General features: G+C 35.9%; 4 protein-coding genes across 5 annotated transcripts; 3 read left to right on the top strand and 1 right to left on the bottom strand.

The window, feature by feature from the left end:
* Positions 1–429: 429 nt before the first annotated feature.
* On the top strand, positions 430–1589 carry LOC120208958 (40S ribosomal protein S21-like). Of its 2 annotated transcripts, none has more exons than XM_039208064.1 (4): positions 430–559; positions 887–984; positions 1071–1203; positions 1361–1589. In XM_039208064.1, exons 2-4 carry the CDS (start codon positions 935–937, stop codon positions 1424–1426), a joined length of 249 nt encoding a protein of 82 aa, XP_039063995.1. In that variant the 5' UTR covers positions 430–559; positions 887–934; the 3' UTR covers positions 1427–1589. The 2 variants fall into 2 exon arrangements, with proteins under 2 accessions (XP_039063995.1, XP_039063996.1); XM_039208065.1 differs by having other exon boundaries at positions 436–622.
* A 280-nt stretch (positions 1590–1869) lies between these two features.
* LOC120208972 (acyl-CoA-binding domain-containing protein 4-like) lies at positions 1870–8661 on the bottom strand. The gene is made up of 18 exons (XM_039208074.1): positions 8378–8661; positions 7971–8041; positions 7495–7558; positions 7341–7412; positions 6862–7056; positions 6699–6776; positions 6296–6406; positions 5874–5940; positions 5710–5771; positions 5153–5292; positions 4337–4463; positions 4141–4255; positions 3817–3905; positions 3368–3451; positions 3122–3289; positions 2779–2934; positions 2602–2661; positions 1870–2324 (listed from the first exon to the last, which is right to left on the bottom strand). Exons 1-18 carry the CDS (start codon positions 8531–8533, stop codon positions 2127–2129), a joined length of 2013 nt encoding a protein of 670 aa, XP_039064005.1. The 5' UTR covers positions 8534–8661; the 3' UTR covers positions 1870–2126.
* Positions 8662–9607: 946 nt separating this feature from the next.
* LOC120208974 (40S ribosomal protein S27-2-like) lies at positions 9608–14934 on the top strand. The gene is made up of 6 exons (XM_039208076.1): positions 9608–9726; positions 9816–9917; positions 10002–10030; positions 10140–10282; positions 14283–14286; positions 14907–14934. The coding sequence occupies exons 1-4, from the start codon at positions 9724–9726 to the stop codon at positions 10264–10266; spliced, it is 261 nt and encodes an 86-aa protein (XP_039064007.1). The 5' UTR covers positions 9608–9723; the 3' UTR covers positions 10267–10282; positions 14283–14286; positions 14907–14934.
* LOC120208973 (vacuole membrane protein KMS1-like) lies at positions 12177–14276 on the top strand. The gene is made up of 4 exons (XM_039208075.1): positions 12177–12279; positions 12589–12790; positions 13404–13479; positions 13986–14276. The coding sequence occupies exons 1-4, from the start codon at positions 12242–12244 to the stop codon at positions 14267–14269; spliced, it is 600 nt and encodes a 199-aa protein (XP_039064006.1). The 5' UTR covers positions 12177–12241; the 3' UTR covers positions 14270–14276.
* Positions 14935–14958: the final 24 nt, after the last annotated feature.

Genomic DNA, 14958 nt, shown 5'->3' with positions numbered 1-14958 from the left:
AATTTTAAATTTTTAAAAAAATTAAATATATATAATTATACAAACAAAATAATCTTGATTAGGGTTTATTTAAGAATTAGATTTGATTATAAAACAAAAGAACATGTTTGGGTTTGGACTTTCGCCCTTGCAAACAGTAGGTTCTAATTGAGTTCAATGGACCGAGCAGTATTTTAACGGGTTTTTTGGCCCATTAGGGCACCCGGGTTTTATTTTGAGATCTATTGTATTTTTTACAGTTTTCATGGAACTCGTTATGTCGAGGTGATGAGTTTCAATAAAAATATTTTTTATCTGTAAAAAATATTGTAGATCCCAAAATAAAAGTGTATGTGTCCTATTTTATAATTTTTTTGGGACTGCCCTATTGGGCCAAAAAAACGTATTATTTAAAGAGCAAAACGGGCTCAGTTCGGAACACATCAGATTTATACTCACAAATGGGCTAAATCTGAAAAGAAATTAGGGCTTATTTTTCTTCGCATATAATTCACCAAACAAAGAGCTTTAGACCTCATTTGCTGCAGCAGCAGCAGCAGCAGCCTCTCTTTCTCATCTTGTGCATCTCCCTCTCTATCTGGATTTAACTTTCATGTTTCAAAGTTCTAAATATATCTAAATTGTATGTTACTTGAGTGTTCTGACAAGCATGCATTTCTCTTCTCTCTTAAAATGTTAATATAAACATGATCGTCAATGTTTTCTTAAACAACAATAGTTAAGCTTGGGTTTGGGGTTTTATCTAGAAATGTTTGTTTGATTCTTTATGGTTTTCGAATTAGGAATTCATTTTCGGGGCATAGAAGTTGAAATGAATTTACCTAATCTTTATTTTTCTGGGCATGCTTTTTTTTTTGTTGATGACTATAAACTGGTGTTGAATTAGGTGATTTGAGCTTTTAGGGTTTCTTGTTGGTCTAAGCAATTTTCAAAGATGCAGAATGAAGAGGGTCAAAACATGGATCTTTACATCCCCAGAAAATGGTACTGATCCTGACGGTCACCCCTGTTTCATAACGTTTGCTCTTATACATTGCTTGTGTTGGAAGCTTATATGTATGTTGTTGCAGTTCGGCCACCAATAGGCTGATCACTTCGAAGGATCATGCCTCGGTTCAGATTAATGTTGGACACTTGGACGAGCTCAGCAGATACACCGGAACATGCTCCACTTTTGCTCTTTGCGGCTTTGTCCGTGCCCAGGTCTGTGTTGGCGGCTCTCTACTAGCCAATTAGTTGTTTTGGGCTGTTGCGCTGAAGTCTGGATTATTAATTTTGCGATGTTTTTTTTTCCTTCGTTTAAAAGATCATATGATGAAGTTGACTTGTGTCTCAAGTATTAATTTGCTTATGTTTGCAGGGTGATGCCGACAGTGCCCTTGACAGGCTTTGGCAGAAGAAGAAAGCTGAAGTCCGTCAGCAGTAGTTGAACGTGGGAGGGGAAAATGTTTTTTTTTGTCAATGACTATTGAATTCTAGTTTGTTTCTTTCAAAGGATTACGTTGAACTTGGTTTGTGGATTTGTCAATGTTTCCTACTCGGTTTGCTTGCATTGAACCTAATACATCGTTGCCTCTCTGTTTCCTTGATATATGATTTGCATTACGAAAAGATTAAATCTCATACTCGAGGTGCTGATAGTCGCGTCCTGATCTGAATGTCAGGGTTTGATGTTAGTAGATTGAAATCAGTGTGAAAGGATTAGTTCATTCTTGTTTGCTTTAAGGCTGTTTTGAGTTCCCCATGTTGATTTTCAGGTTTTGATAGACGGGAAAGAGCACGAAACAAGTTTGTAATTTATTAATTGAACATGTTACTCGAGATAAAAATTACGATCGATTGGCCAATTATGTATCAAGCCTTCGAAGGCATTAACTTGAGCTAACTAGACTTCTTATTCCGATCATAGAAAGAACCAGGTTTAGTAGAATAAAAAAAACGTATATTTTACCCAAATTTTGATGAAAAATTGTACCCAATGCATATGGTTCCCATTGTAAGATCTGGGGGAGGCTTGAGGTCTGCAACCTTTCAGCTTTTTTGCAGGAAGAGGCTGTTTCCATGGCTCGAATACACGACCATGTGGATAGAACATTGCACCAGGTATCACTTTCCTGCAAGCACTATTAAATCAGGCTTTCAGCTTCGTCATCGCTTTGTGGAGAGCTCCCTGCAAGCCAACCCCATAGGCCACCTGAGCCCTGCCGCTGCTTTGAATTCAAGGCAGCTTGTTCGGATGCGGCTTTTTGTCGCTTCAGGAGTTCGAGTTCCCTCTCTAGTGTTTCCATTACCTGAACCTTCTGTCGCAGTTCCGCAACATCCACCTGTTGATTCAAGAAGACAGTCAGAGGCTTTTTTCCCTACAACAAGCAGAGTCCAGTACATTGGAGAGATACAAGTGTCCTCGTACAAACAAAATTTTCATTTAAATGTAGACTGATACCCTATCTGGCAAATGAATTCCATACAAACAGCCAAGTGGAGATATATTTCAAATTCTTTCGGTATCAGTGAACCTTACCTGATTTGCTGATTTCGATAAGGAAAACAGGTCGAATACATTATAAGCAATGTACCATTGTTCTCTTGTTTCAAATATACCTCTAATTTGAAACATCTTGACTGCTCGGAGGCAAGTTGACCACGTACGGATTGGAGCTCCTAAGATGTAAATGGAATTTAGTTAGTAAAAATTCTAAGCTGAAATTTTCAAACTTACACGATTGAAACAGTCGAAAAATTACGTGAAACGCCATTCTACATCTGAAAGAACTATACCTTGTACAGATCTGTGTCTCGAGACTCTGCATCTGCTAGTTCTTGCTTTAGCTGGACAGACAGCAATTTCTCATCGTGGAGTGATGATTCTAGTTCTTCCTTCTCTGCCTTGAGCATTGCTAGAATGTGCTCGCCAGTCTCCTCACCTTTGGATTTCTGCATACACAATAAACTTGAGAGAAAGAAAACCGACGAAACAGAAATTGAGAACCTGAACACATAAAAACTTCAACGTCAGATATATGAAACAGAGCAAGTATGTGTTTTCTATTAGAAGATTTCAACCACAGGTTTTCAACGAAGCTTAAATGGAATTGATATTGACTATCAAAATATTACATACCATGGGCTCAAAATTATCCATGGCAATTTCTCGTACTTTTCCTTCTTGATCAACATCAAGCTCGGATTCTAAATCTCTGGTAGGATTTGTCACGACACTATCCGGAACAGGACCCTCTATCATCTTTGATTGCAAGGTTGACTTGTGACTTGGCTTAAGAACATTAACCTGATGGCCAACCATAAACGATCATATATAGTAACGAAAAGGCCAAGTCATATAAAAAGATGTTAAAACCATCTATACCTCATTGTTGTAGCGCCCATTGTATCCTCCAAAAGATATAAGTATATCTTCCCCATTAATCGAGCCTACGACCAGACTTAAACCCTACAATGTAGACAATTAGATAGAAACTTTGTATCTTCAATCGATGACACTGGAAGTTATCTCCTATTTATAAAGCCAATGAAGTTAGTTGATGAGAAAACATAATGAACAAGTCACTGAAGAAATCCAGTCAAATGGTCATAATAATTACAGAGAAGCGTAACAAACGTAGAAAATCTACTTTATTTATAGGCTTCTCTAACAGTCCTTGTTGATCCAAATTGAGAAGTTTGACCCATTGTAACATTACCGGCACAATCAAACAAATACACATATGATGCGCAGTATAAACAAAGATTTTCCGCATGCCACATGTATGATGTAATCATTTTACAGGTAACAAGAACGTGTAAAATGTAAAATACCTCAGTAGCAAGAGGAACGCGCCCTTCAACTGATGTCACAACTGACCAGGTTAAGGTTGACATGTTAAGCACAACAGTTTTGGATTCCCCTGGAAGAAGAGAGTAGTACAAGCAATGTGGATCAGGGAGCAGTAATCAAAAGTAAGCTTTTTCAAGCAATCAACAGATCCCACTAAAGCATATTCTTATCTTCATATAAAAGGGAGACACTTGACAGTATAACTATAAACTATAGTAGTTCTAACGTAAGCATTTAATGAGAAATCAACCAAAGAAAAATTTACAATAGTAATCTTCTATTTGATTTCGATGTGAGACATTTACCACTTTTATTGTCCCCACCACCAACAATAAACCAGTTCTCCCCAACAGTCACTCCTGCATGGCCAGCCCTGGGAGTGGGTAACTCACCTTGTTGTCTGGGTCTTGACCATTCCATCTATAAATCCAAATACGTAAAGATAGATACACTAATTTCTCAAAAGCACAAGCAAAAAGGCCAAAAGAGTAATTATCTTACAGTTTGCAAATCAAAGACATGCAAATCATTGAAGCAAGTAGCATGTGAACCCCCACCAAAAATAAGAAGATAACGCTCTGCATGTACTGCAGCAGCATGTCCAGACCGCGGTGAGGGAGGTACCCCCCTGCATGACGATGATAATAAACAAATATCAAGAGTTATCGTGGAATATAACTGTTCCAATCTATAAAATAATTGGGTACAAGGGACTACTGAAAATAGAGGTACAATACAATGATTATATCATGTGAATTTTACTTCATAAATGTCCGTTTGTAAAGAGGTTGGATTACATATCAGTTACACAGAAACGAAGCTCAGATATAGTACTAGAAAGCAGAATTTGGATTCAAGTATGCTGCATGTCCTATGTCAGTGTACCAAAAACAAAAAAGAATCCATGCATTTGAAGTAATTTTGGACCACAACCTCAATATCAGTATTATATAGCATTTTTGGTAATTTAAATAATAAGTTCTTTACTGGAATGAAACTAACGTAATTGTGAATTCAGTTTTGATAGCACGCTAGTCTTAGGAAAAAGATAGAAACTAGAACATCAGATGGATGGTATGATAGTGGAACCTATTAGGTCAAAATTATGGACCAAACTGCTTGTGCTTTGCAACAAACCTAGCTCAAGCCAGATTTTGATATTTTGAAGGTAGCAAATGTAAAATCATTTACAATCTCCATGTTAAAGACTTTAGAAGTATCAGAAGCACGTCTTTAACAGAAGAATGAAGACATCCAATAACATATGTGGAGTGTGGAGAGACAGTGCACGACCAAAGTTGCCAAAAATATTCTTACACAGGATCAATTTCATCCCAGGTCAAGGTTTTTAGGTCAAGTATATGTAGATCATTCCAGAACGTTCGCATTGCATCCTGTCCACCAAATATTACTAAGATTGTTCCAACGAGGGTCACAGATTGACCACCACGAGCCACCTGCAGTACACTCAAGTTAGGGTGAAAAACTCATAACTATTAGGAAAGAATTTTCAGAAAAACCTACCATGAGGAAAATAAATGGGCAGAAAACTGTATAAACGCACATATGCAGTCAACATTTTTGCTTCACAAGGTTTACCTCCAGCCTTTGTTCAACCATACCAATGTCTATAAATTTTCAGCTAAACATCGCTTTTCAATTAACATTCTATTATTTAGTTTTCAGTTTCTTAGATAATATATTCAATTGAGCACGAAACATTAATTCACATAAAAAATCCGAAGGCTGGCTTAATTCTTTGTGAAAACCACAACAACCATGAACCTGCTATAGTTTCTAAATATAGTGCTGTATTTTTTTTCTAGTTGGTACAGGGAAAAGAAAGACAGTTAACAAGAAGAAAAGATAAATACCGGTGCTTTTCCATAAGTTTTCAATGTTGACCATGTGCCGGTTTGCAGATCAAATGTCTTCACTGCCATAAGAATACAGAACAGTAGAATAAGAAAACAAGAAGAAAGATGGAGATAAAATACTCTCAAAATTTCAAATAGTTATAAGGGGAAAGAACGAGTACCCTCGATAGTTTCAGAAGAATCCTTTGTATGGCCAGCAATTGAAAGAAGCTTGTCCTCCCAAGGTATCTATGGGGAAAATAGAAGAGAGGGAGGGGAGAGAATTAAATAATAAAACTGCAGAAAGACAACCGGTACGAATACAAGAACTTTTAGCAAACAGATTCTGATGAAATGTGCACTCAAACTTTGCTTTTGAGAAATGAAAGGAAAATAAAAAGATACTCGGTTCTCTATGGCCAGAAATTTAAAGAAACTTGTTCTCCAAAGTATACAAGGAAAAAAGTAGAAAGGGCAAAGAGAGTTAAGCATGTATACAAGAAAATTTATCCAACATATTCTAAAGAAATGTGCATATTTCCTTAGAGAACATTGCTTTTGAGAAATCAAAGGAAAATAACAAGAAAGTCAGTTCTCTACTAACCAATGAGTGACCAGCACAAGGGATTATATTTACAGTAGATGGAGGTTCCACCGACTTAGATCCAATCTTATCTTCAACCTTTGACCATGTACAACTTCTCAAATCTAAAACCTGTATCAAACATTAAGTTAGGGACATGAAAACTGTCATGTAAAAATAGCTTAATACAAGAGTCTATGACCAATAATGCAAAGCTTATCAAGACTGCAAAATTAAATTATAATTGCCATGCAAAGAACTGGAAAGAGAGAATTACAATTTAGAAATATTTCATTTCAAGTTCAAAACCATGCATTAAACTGAATTGCACAAGGAATATAATATAAGATGTTACAAAAACAACTCATGCAGAAATTGCATAATAATGTGTATTGCATGTTTAAAAGGTAAACAAATTACTTACATGAAGGTCACTTAGGTAACGACCGTTGTGATTTCCACCATGTATATACATCTTGTCTTCCACAACTGCTGCTGCATGCTGACAAGTAAGAGCAAACATTCTTCAGATGCAGAAAAAGGAAAGATGAAGAAGAAAGGTATGGTTTAAATGAAAGAATCAATACCTCATATCGGCCTTTAGGATGTTGACCAGTTATTGGAGGTGAAATCCATTGATCATATACAACAACCAAACCAAGGCCTTCTGATACAAAATCTTTGTCCTGAGTTTCCATCACTCCTCCATTTTCAGCAGTAATTGTCATTATCTCAGCGAAAGAATTCCCATTCTCGATGATGGGCTCAACATTTGAATTATGCTGTGAACATGCAAACAAGTTTGAAAGGTAAAAGAAAGTGAAGAGAACTACAAACCTCTATAAAAGCACTTCCAATGAGCAACATGGATTCTCTCATTTAAATTTTAACTACAGACCGAAAAGAGCAATTGTACAGACACAAACTCCTCTAAAAGTTGAGAAGATTTGTAACAGAATTACGCGCCCTTATATGATAACGTTGCCCAACCAAAACTGTTAAAATAACAGATCATGGGAAATATCAAAATAAGAACAAAAAAATGAGAAAGTAACAGGTTACTCACATTCATTTGTACATCTGTAACAGGCTCCAAGCTAGAGTTAGAAGCTCGTGAAAACCATCCTGGTTCTTCTTCCTGGACGAGAAGCCCTCAAACTAAACTGATTCATCATTCATATACGTAAAAAAAAATATCAGAAAAAGTTATCGGTCTAAACCTCCAATATCTTCACGAAGAGACGCATAGCTTCTGTAGAAACCATGTTTCCAAGCTGCTGCCAGCTGATTTAATAGTGAAAAGCTTTATCAAAAAGGAAGAAGATGAAAAATTACACACAACATGTATTTGACATAATAAATTGCTTTGGTCATCTAATATTTGAATTACCCAATAGACAAACATAAAAAACAAGCACATTTATATACACATATATACACATACTACGCAGAACAATGCAGCAATGTCACCAAATGTTGAAACAACTAATAAAATCAACCCATTGTACCCACATATATGCCTATCCATTCACATCTCTCCGAATAAACCCTGCCACCATTAGCACCACTTTGAGCAAACAGATCAGAACATTATCACCTTAAGCATAACCATAATAAACTAAAATAACCATTATAACACAACAACAACAAGACTACAAAGGTAAAATTACAGATAGAAGCAAATGAGCTTGCAGACCTTCTCCATTTCCCTAGTTCAACAGGATTCCACAAACTCGGTTTCGGAACATTACAACGACCTACAGTAGCCTGCAAACCACATAGAATTTCAGCAAATAAGTAACCTAACAAAACATGAGCTAGCTAAATATTTCAAGTACTACATAAATGTTCATTCAATTATTAGAGAGATCAACATTCGAATTGTCTTGAATTCAGAGTGCAAGGCCAGATCTACCACAATTATACTTCAAATGCTTTAAATATGTATATGGAAGATCAATTCTAATATAAGAAATCCTTACCCGAATTAAGATAAACATCACATTGCTGGAAATCAGCAAAAACTTAACAAGCCGGAGTCGTATTGGAGAAGGCGTGATCCAATGAACAAAGAGAGAAGGGAAAAGAGAATGGTGGTATTACCTGCTGGTATAAGGCGTAGAGGATCAAAGCGGTGTCGTTGGAGAACCTGGAGACAACGTCCTTGTTGCTGGGATTAGGAGACCCTTCGAAGCCAGCGTAAGCCGCCGCCGCGTAGAACCGGTCGGGGTACGCGAGGCCAGAGATTGCCCCCGCCATCTTCGCCGGTTTTTGTTTGCCTTTCCTGTGTGTTTGGCTCGCGGATTTGAATTTGACCAGAGAAATATGTACGTACGCAAGACTTTCGAGTTTGAGAAACGTTTTAATGTTGCTTTAGAGGGAGACCTCCGGATGTTAGCCTTTTTGGCTTGGCTCCTGCATCATGTTGTCTTAAAAAGGGATTTCAGCCGAAAAAAGGAAAGGTTTTATTTACAAATTGACCCTAAACTATGTACCATTTTAACTTAGGTCCCAAATTCTAGTCAATAAAAGTTGAGTTTTGAGCTCCATCTTTTATATAGGTTATTGAATATTTTAACCTAGTCGATTTTATGTCCTCCTACATATTATATGTACGATAAACATTCGTTTCTTGAACCTACATTATGCATGAAGCAAACGAATATCTATACATATATATTCAGAAATTATTTTTATGTTGTTATATTCTTTTATTCGCAAGACGTATTCTTAATTTATTCTGATGTCATTATACGATTCAATTGTATTTTCTATCATCATCATTTTTTTATTGATCATCATGTATCGTATCGAATTTTTAATTAAGATCAATGCATCTTTTATTATGCGTCATACGACACGTTACGGTTTGCATGATGTGTTGCTGAAGCTCACATATTCTAATAAGATGAGAAATTGTGAGTGTTTTGATTTCAATTTTATTGCAAACTATCACCAGGACGATAAAAAAACAACAGTCCAAAGTTAAAGAAAATCAATTTAAGCAGCTTAATGTCAAAATTAATTTTTTTGATAATTTAGTGAGTAAAACAATACAACGTCTAACTTTAATGGCTATGGTTTAATAATAAAAAATTAAAACTTTTATCATATTTTTAATAAAATATTTAATTTCTCAACCCTAGTGGGTGTCACTTGAATTGGGCTGCCTGTTTCTCTGTTTGAATCCAGAAAAGAAAGAAAGAAAACAAATTCACTTTCTAAAACAAGACCGGGCTCAAACAAAAACCCAAATTTAATGTTGGAAAAATGTTTGGATCGATGTTCTAAACCTTGGGCTTTACTGGGTTTTCTAAACCGACTTAGGTCAACCAATTCTACATATAAAGTGATCACATTGCTTTTTGCTTCTTCCTCCTCCTTTGCCGCCTACTAAGCGTTCGAGGGTTTTTGAGGTTGCTTTTGAAACATCTAGCGGCCAAGCCAAGATGGTCCGTTCAATCTCTTGCTTGGTCTCTTCTTCTTGTTTTGTTTTTTTTTTAATAATTGAACTTGATTTGTGGATGTTTGGAATTTTTAGGTTCTCCAAAACGATGTCGATTTGTTGAATCCTCCAGCAGAGCTCGAGAAGAAGAAGCACAAGCTCAAGCGTCTCGTTCAGTCCCCCAATTCTTTCTTCATGGTAATTTCTTTCTCATCTAGATCTTACATCTGCGCGTATAAATATGTTGGGGTTGTTAACTTTGTTCTTTTGTTCCTTGTTAAGGATGTCAAATGTCAAGGCTGCTTCAACATGTAAGTTCTTTTATTGTTTGAATTGTCTTTTGATCATTGAAATTAACGTGATTTGTCTTAAATTGATCATATTGTCTAAATCTTGTGTTGGTTTTTGTTTTGTGGACAGAACAACTGTGTTTAGCCACTCTCAAACCGTGGTGGTGTGTGGTAACTGTCAGACTGTTCTTTGCCAGCCGACAGGAGGCCGAGCTAGACTCACCGAGGGATGCTCTTTCAGGAAGAAGGGAGACTGATTTGCTACACAATTGAGTCTTATATTGGTCCGAACATGGTTCATCTTGTTTTGTTCTTGCTTCCAAGATATGTTAGTTTTTGTAGTAAGTTTTAAGGGTTTGATTATAAGCTTGTTACTTTATGATTTTGATCAGTCATGGATGTTGTTCAAATTAATGTTTTGAGTTGCTTTTTGATTGGTTTCTTGGTATATTGTCTTCTCAACTCTATATGGACATGTTTTATATTGAATCTGAGCTTAGGTATGGTCTGAATAGATCCCAAATGTTTGCATTTACCTTGCCTGTGATTTCAACTTCACTTGTATGTAGGATAGAGCAAGGTGTAGGGCAAATTAACAGGACCAACACCATTCTTAAATCTATTGTCGTTGTCATTGTCCGATGTCCATTCAGGTGTCTTTGTCCCAGGTAAATCTCATCCGCCGAATGTATAGACAGAATCTATGCGATCGCTGAGCAGTGATTGTTTTAAAGAAAACCTGGTCGGGATTCGACTCTGTTCGGTGCATTCGAGGGTGCCTTAGGCATGAATCTGCAGGTGTATAAACCTCCAATTCCATGTTATGCAAGTGTATAAACGTTGCTAACACCACCATATTGACCCCCATTTGGGTGTTGCGAGGTCGATTCAATCGCCAATGGCTTCAGTGTCCCATCATCCTACTGAGGCAACACGGTCAGATTCTTTGACCAACTTCTTGATCTCCAGAGCTAGCTCAACCAATTATTTTCAAATACTTGTATTCAAAATTTTCAAGCCAACAATTGCATAATCTCATTTTAAAGAGAAATCAATATTAATCCAATCTAATTGGATGAATCTAATTAGGAATCGATATTTGATATGAACTTAATGGATTTTGATTCGATTTAATTTGGTTAGGTTGGTTTTTTTAATTGGATTCGAGTTGATTTGTGTTAGATTTATGGAAGAATATGATATGGTTGCGTTAGATGAAAGTTTGGGATGGAAATTTTTGATCTAATATAATATTATAATTATCTCTTTTATCTTTAATGGTAAATTATAATAATATTTTTTTATATTATTTTTTAATTTTATTCTTATTTTACCCAAGTTATTTTTTTTAATTTTATTCTTATTTTACCCAAGTGAATAAGTGATATATATATATATATATGGGGCGGGATCTAATTATACTATATATATATATATTAATTTTATACATTTTTAAGACTATTAGATGAAAGAAATTAAAGATTTTGGATCAATACTAGAAAATTAGAAAAAAAAATAAGGGGTTCATCTCAATCTTTTATTTTCCTCAATCCAACGATCCTAAAAAGATATAAAATTAAAAATAATTTTACATTGTATAAGTGGATTTTAATCATATATATATATAATATATGTTAGATCGAATCAATGTGAAATAATTTAAAAAATCAAGTTAAACAAATTTTACTAAATCGAAATCAAATTATCTACAAATAAAGATGTTTAATTTTTGAATTAAATTCAGAAAGATTAAAAATTTAACTCGACTTGACCTACTTACCCATAACCCTAAATTAAATAATGAAAAAAATGGGTTACCTTGGGGACACATAAACATGTCCTTATTCTGCTGGTTTTGCAAACATGCTGACCTGGCAGCCTAAGCCAACGGCTGCAACGGATCTCACTCTACTTTAGGAACAGAGAATTCAGCCCCTTACCTTTTGTTTGTTTTCCCTCCGTCTCCGTCTCCGTCTCCTCTGTTTCACGCCAATGGTGCGTGGCCTCTGTCACAATCACAATCCCCATTACAAACTCTAATGTCCACTTCTCAAGAGCCTTTCGTCTTCAAACAGTAAATATTCCCATAAATAATTTATTCTGATTTGTTTTTTAAATTCGAAGAAATCAGTTTTGGTTTGTTTTTTCTCTTAATTGTATGAATACTATATAAATTAAGCAAAAAGCTAGAATTCTCAGAGTGCGATCTCTGTTTCTTTTGTTTTGTTTTAGATGGCGACCACCCAAGTTCGGGATCTCTTTATTTCTGGTTAGTTCGCTGACTCTGTTTTTCTTTTTCCAATTCCAAAGCCGTTTGGTTCCTGGGAAAATCATTTGCTTCTGATTTAAGTGTTGGTTTTCGCGGTGTTTCCCCTGTTACTGCTGTATATTCTTTTGTTTTCGCCTTCTTTTATCAATTTAAATAAGAAATGAGCTGAACTGTTAAATAGGATTTAATTCATTTTTTTCTTTATTTGGAAATTTCTGTTGATTTATGGAGTACTAATTTGGACGGCAGTGGTTTTATATTTGTTTTGGAAGGAGTAAGCCATTACCATCATATATTTTTATGTTGTAAGACTTCGTGAGAAGCACAGAGCAGAATTGGAAAATCTTACATTAACAAATCAGCCCTTAAGAACTCTGAAACTTTTTGTCTTTGCTATTACTCAATGGATTCATCAAGCAATTCAAACTCGAGCTGGTTGGTTCATGTTTTCAAGCACTTTGGTTGGAAGTATTGGGATTCTGGTCATCACCGTTGGTAAACCTCATGAAATGGTATGAATGATGATATCAGATATTGTTTATGCTATTTTGCTTGTTGTTAATATTTCAACATAAATAATGGAAGATCAAATTGCTGCTAGTGTTTTGGTTGATAGTACTCATTTTCTTTTAAGCCCTCATCCTTGATACCCATAACCATTTGCGGATCCAATAATATTTTTAAGAGTGAACATACATCTACGGAGCACAATCAATAAAATGGATATCTGATTGAAGAAAATTCAGATTTCAGGGAGCGCACTTGACTACCCTGAATAGAGGGCCACTGCCCATGCCCAAAACATATTTGAACAAAAACATACTGGTGTTTAGAGTTGTACCCATATCCAGCACTCATCTTGAGTCCACGTAATAGGTCTATTGCAAGTTAAAGATAATGTGATTCATATTACTTTGAGGAATTTATAGTTGGGTGAATATCTTTTGTCATCCAAGTTGGAAGTGCAAACCATGTAATATTGATTATAGTTTTTTGCTTATGAAATGGATTGAATAGGAATATTTGCAGTAATCAGTTTGATTTCATGATAATGTTTCGATGCATACTTGGAAGCTGCGATAGTATTTTGATTTTATGTTATGATAAAGAATGTTACTTTGACAGACTCAAGAGCTTTTTCATTATGTTAAATTTGGACTTTGGTGGTTGGCCCATGGGGTTGCATCATCAATTGGTCTTGGTAAGGGCAGTTCTACTTTGTCACTATCAGATTTTTACTGCTGCTATTATATTCAAGGTCATCGTACGATCTGTGAAATGGACGGGTTCTATGACCTTTCCCTTGCATCGATTTACATTCTGGCTGGGATTTGATCTAGCTGGCTTAATCAACATTTTTCTTGTGAAATGACTCTGAGAGGCATACTTGCTGGTGACAAATCCTTGAGGACCGAATCTGTAGGGCATGTAGGGGAAGACATCCTAGAACTTGGACATTAAATTTGCTTTCGAAGTATCCGTTCATAGTTTCCATGCAAGTTTACCTCGATGGTGAATTGCATTGGCATTTCAGTTTGAATAGATGGTTATAATGGCTTCACTAGATTAGCTGTCACTCTACTTTGGTATTGCTATTGTATTCTTTTTTCTTCTTTAGAACAAGTTTCTTCTTGTTCTCAATAAATTCATCTTCACACATGGATTTTTTTTTCCTATGGGATTTTGAATCTATTCTATTTCTCTTAGGATCTGGTTTGCACACATTTGTGTTGTATTTGGGTCCACACATCGCCTTTTTTACTATGAAAGCTGTGCAATGTGGCCGTGTTGATTTAAAAACTGCTTTGTACTACACAATTAGACTGAACACCGGTCCTTCATGGCTGAATAAAGATTGCTCCGAATATGGACCTCCATTGTTCCCATCAGCACGTGGTTCAAGAGTTCCACTCAGTAGCATATTGCCTCAGGTTCAGTTAGAGGCCATCTTATGGGGTACTGGAACTGCACTCGGAGAGCTCCCTCCATAGTTCATATCTAGAGCAGGTATCAAGGGCTTGCACACTTCCATTATTTCCCAAATTCTTTTTGTTTTGAAATGGATTACGGTTCATAATCTTTGTTTTCCGACTTCAATGCTTTCGCAGCTCGGATATCAGGTAGCAAGTTGCATATCATGAATGATTTCGGTTCCTCTCCAATGGAAGATGGTAGTAACACAGCCCATCATCTGAAACAGACCAAGAATTGGCTACTTTCACACTCCCAATACTGAACTTCTTCACAATTTTAGTTCTTGCTTCGGTAATTCGGAACTTTTTTATTTTTCTTCACAATTTTATCCGTACTTATGATTGTAACTTTGATCGATGCTATGAAAGAGTAGGCAATCATGGTAATGTACTTCTGATTTGTGGTAATGAACCTCTGTGCTATATCAGGTTCCAAATCCACTATTCGACCTTGCCTGTATCATGTGCGGGCAATTTGGTATTACATTTTGGAAATTCTTTCTAGCAACACTACTGGGAAAGGCAATTATCAAAACTCACATTCAGTTATGAAAAAGTCCTAGATATCATCTCAAAATGCAAGTAAAATGAAATCTTGATGTTATTTTATGGTTGGTATTGCAGACAATTTTTATCATCTCAGTTTGCAACTATCAGCTTCTCGATTTCATTGAAAACGAGTTCGTTAGAGTGCTCAGCTTCATTCC

The sequence above is a fragment of the Hibiscus syriacus genome, unplaced genomic scaffold (assembly GCF_006381635.1).
Source record: "Hibiscus syriacus cultivar Baekdansim isolate YM2019G1 unplaced genomic scaffold, ASM638163v2 tig00017959_pilon, whole genome shotgun sequence".
Taxonomy (NCBI): Eukaryota; Viridiplantae; Streptophyta; class Magnoliopsida; order Malvales; family Malvaceae; genus Hibiscus; species Hibiscus syriacus.
This window is presented reverse-complemented; position numbering and strand designations above follow the sequence as displayed.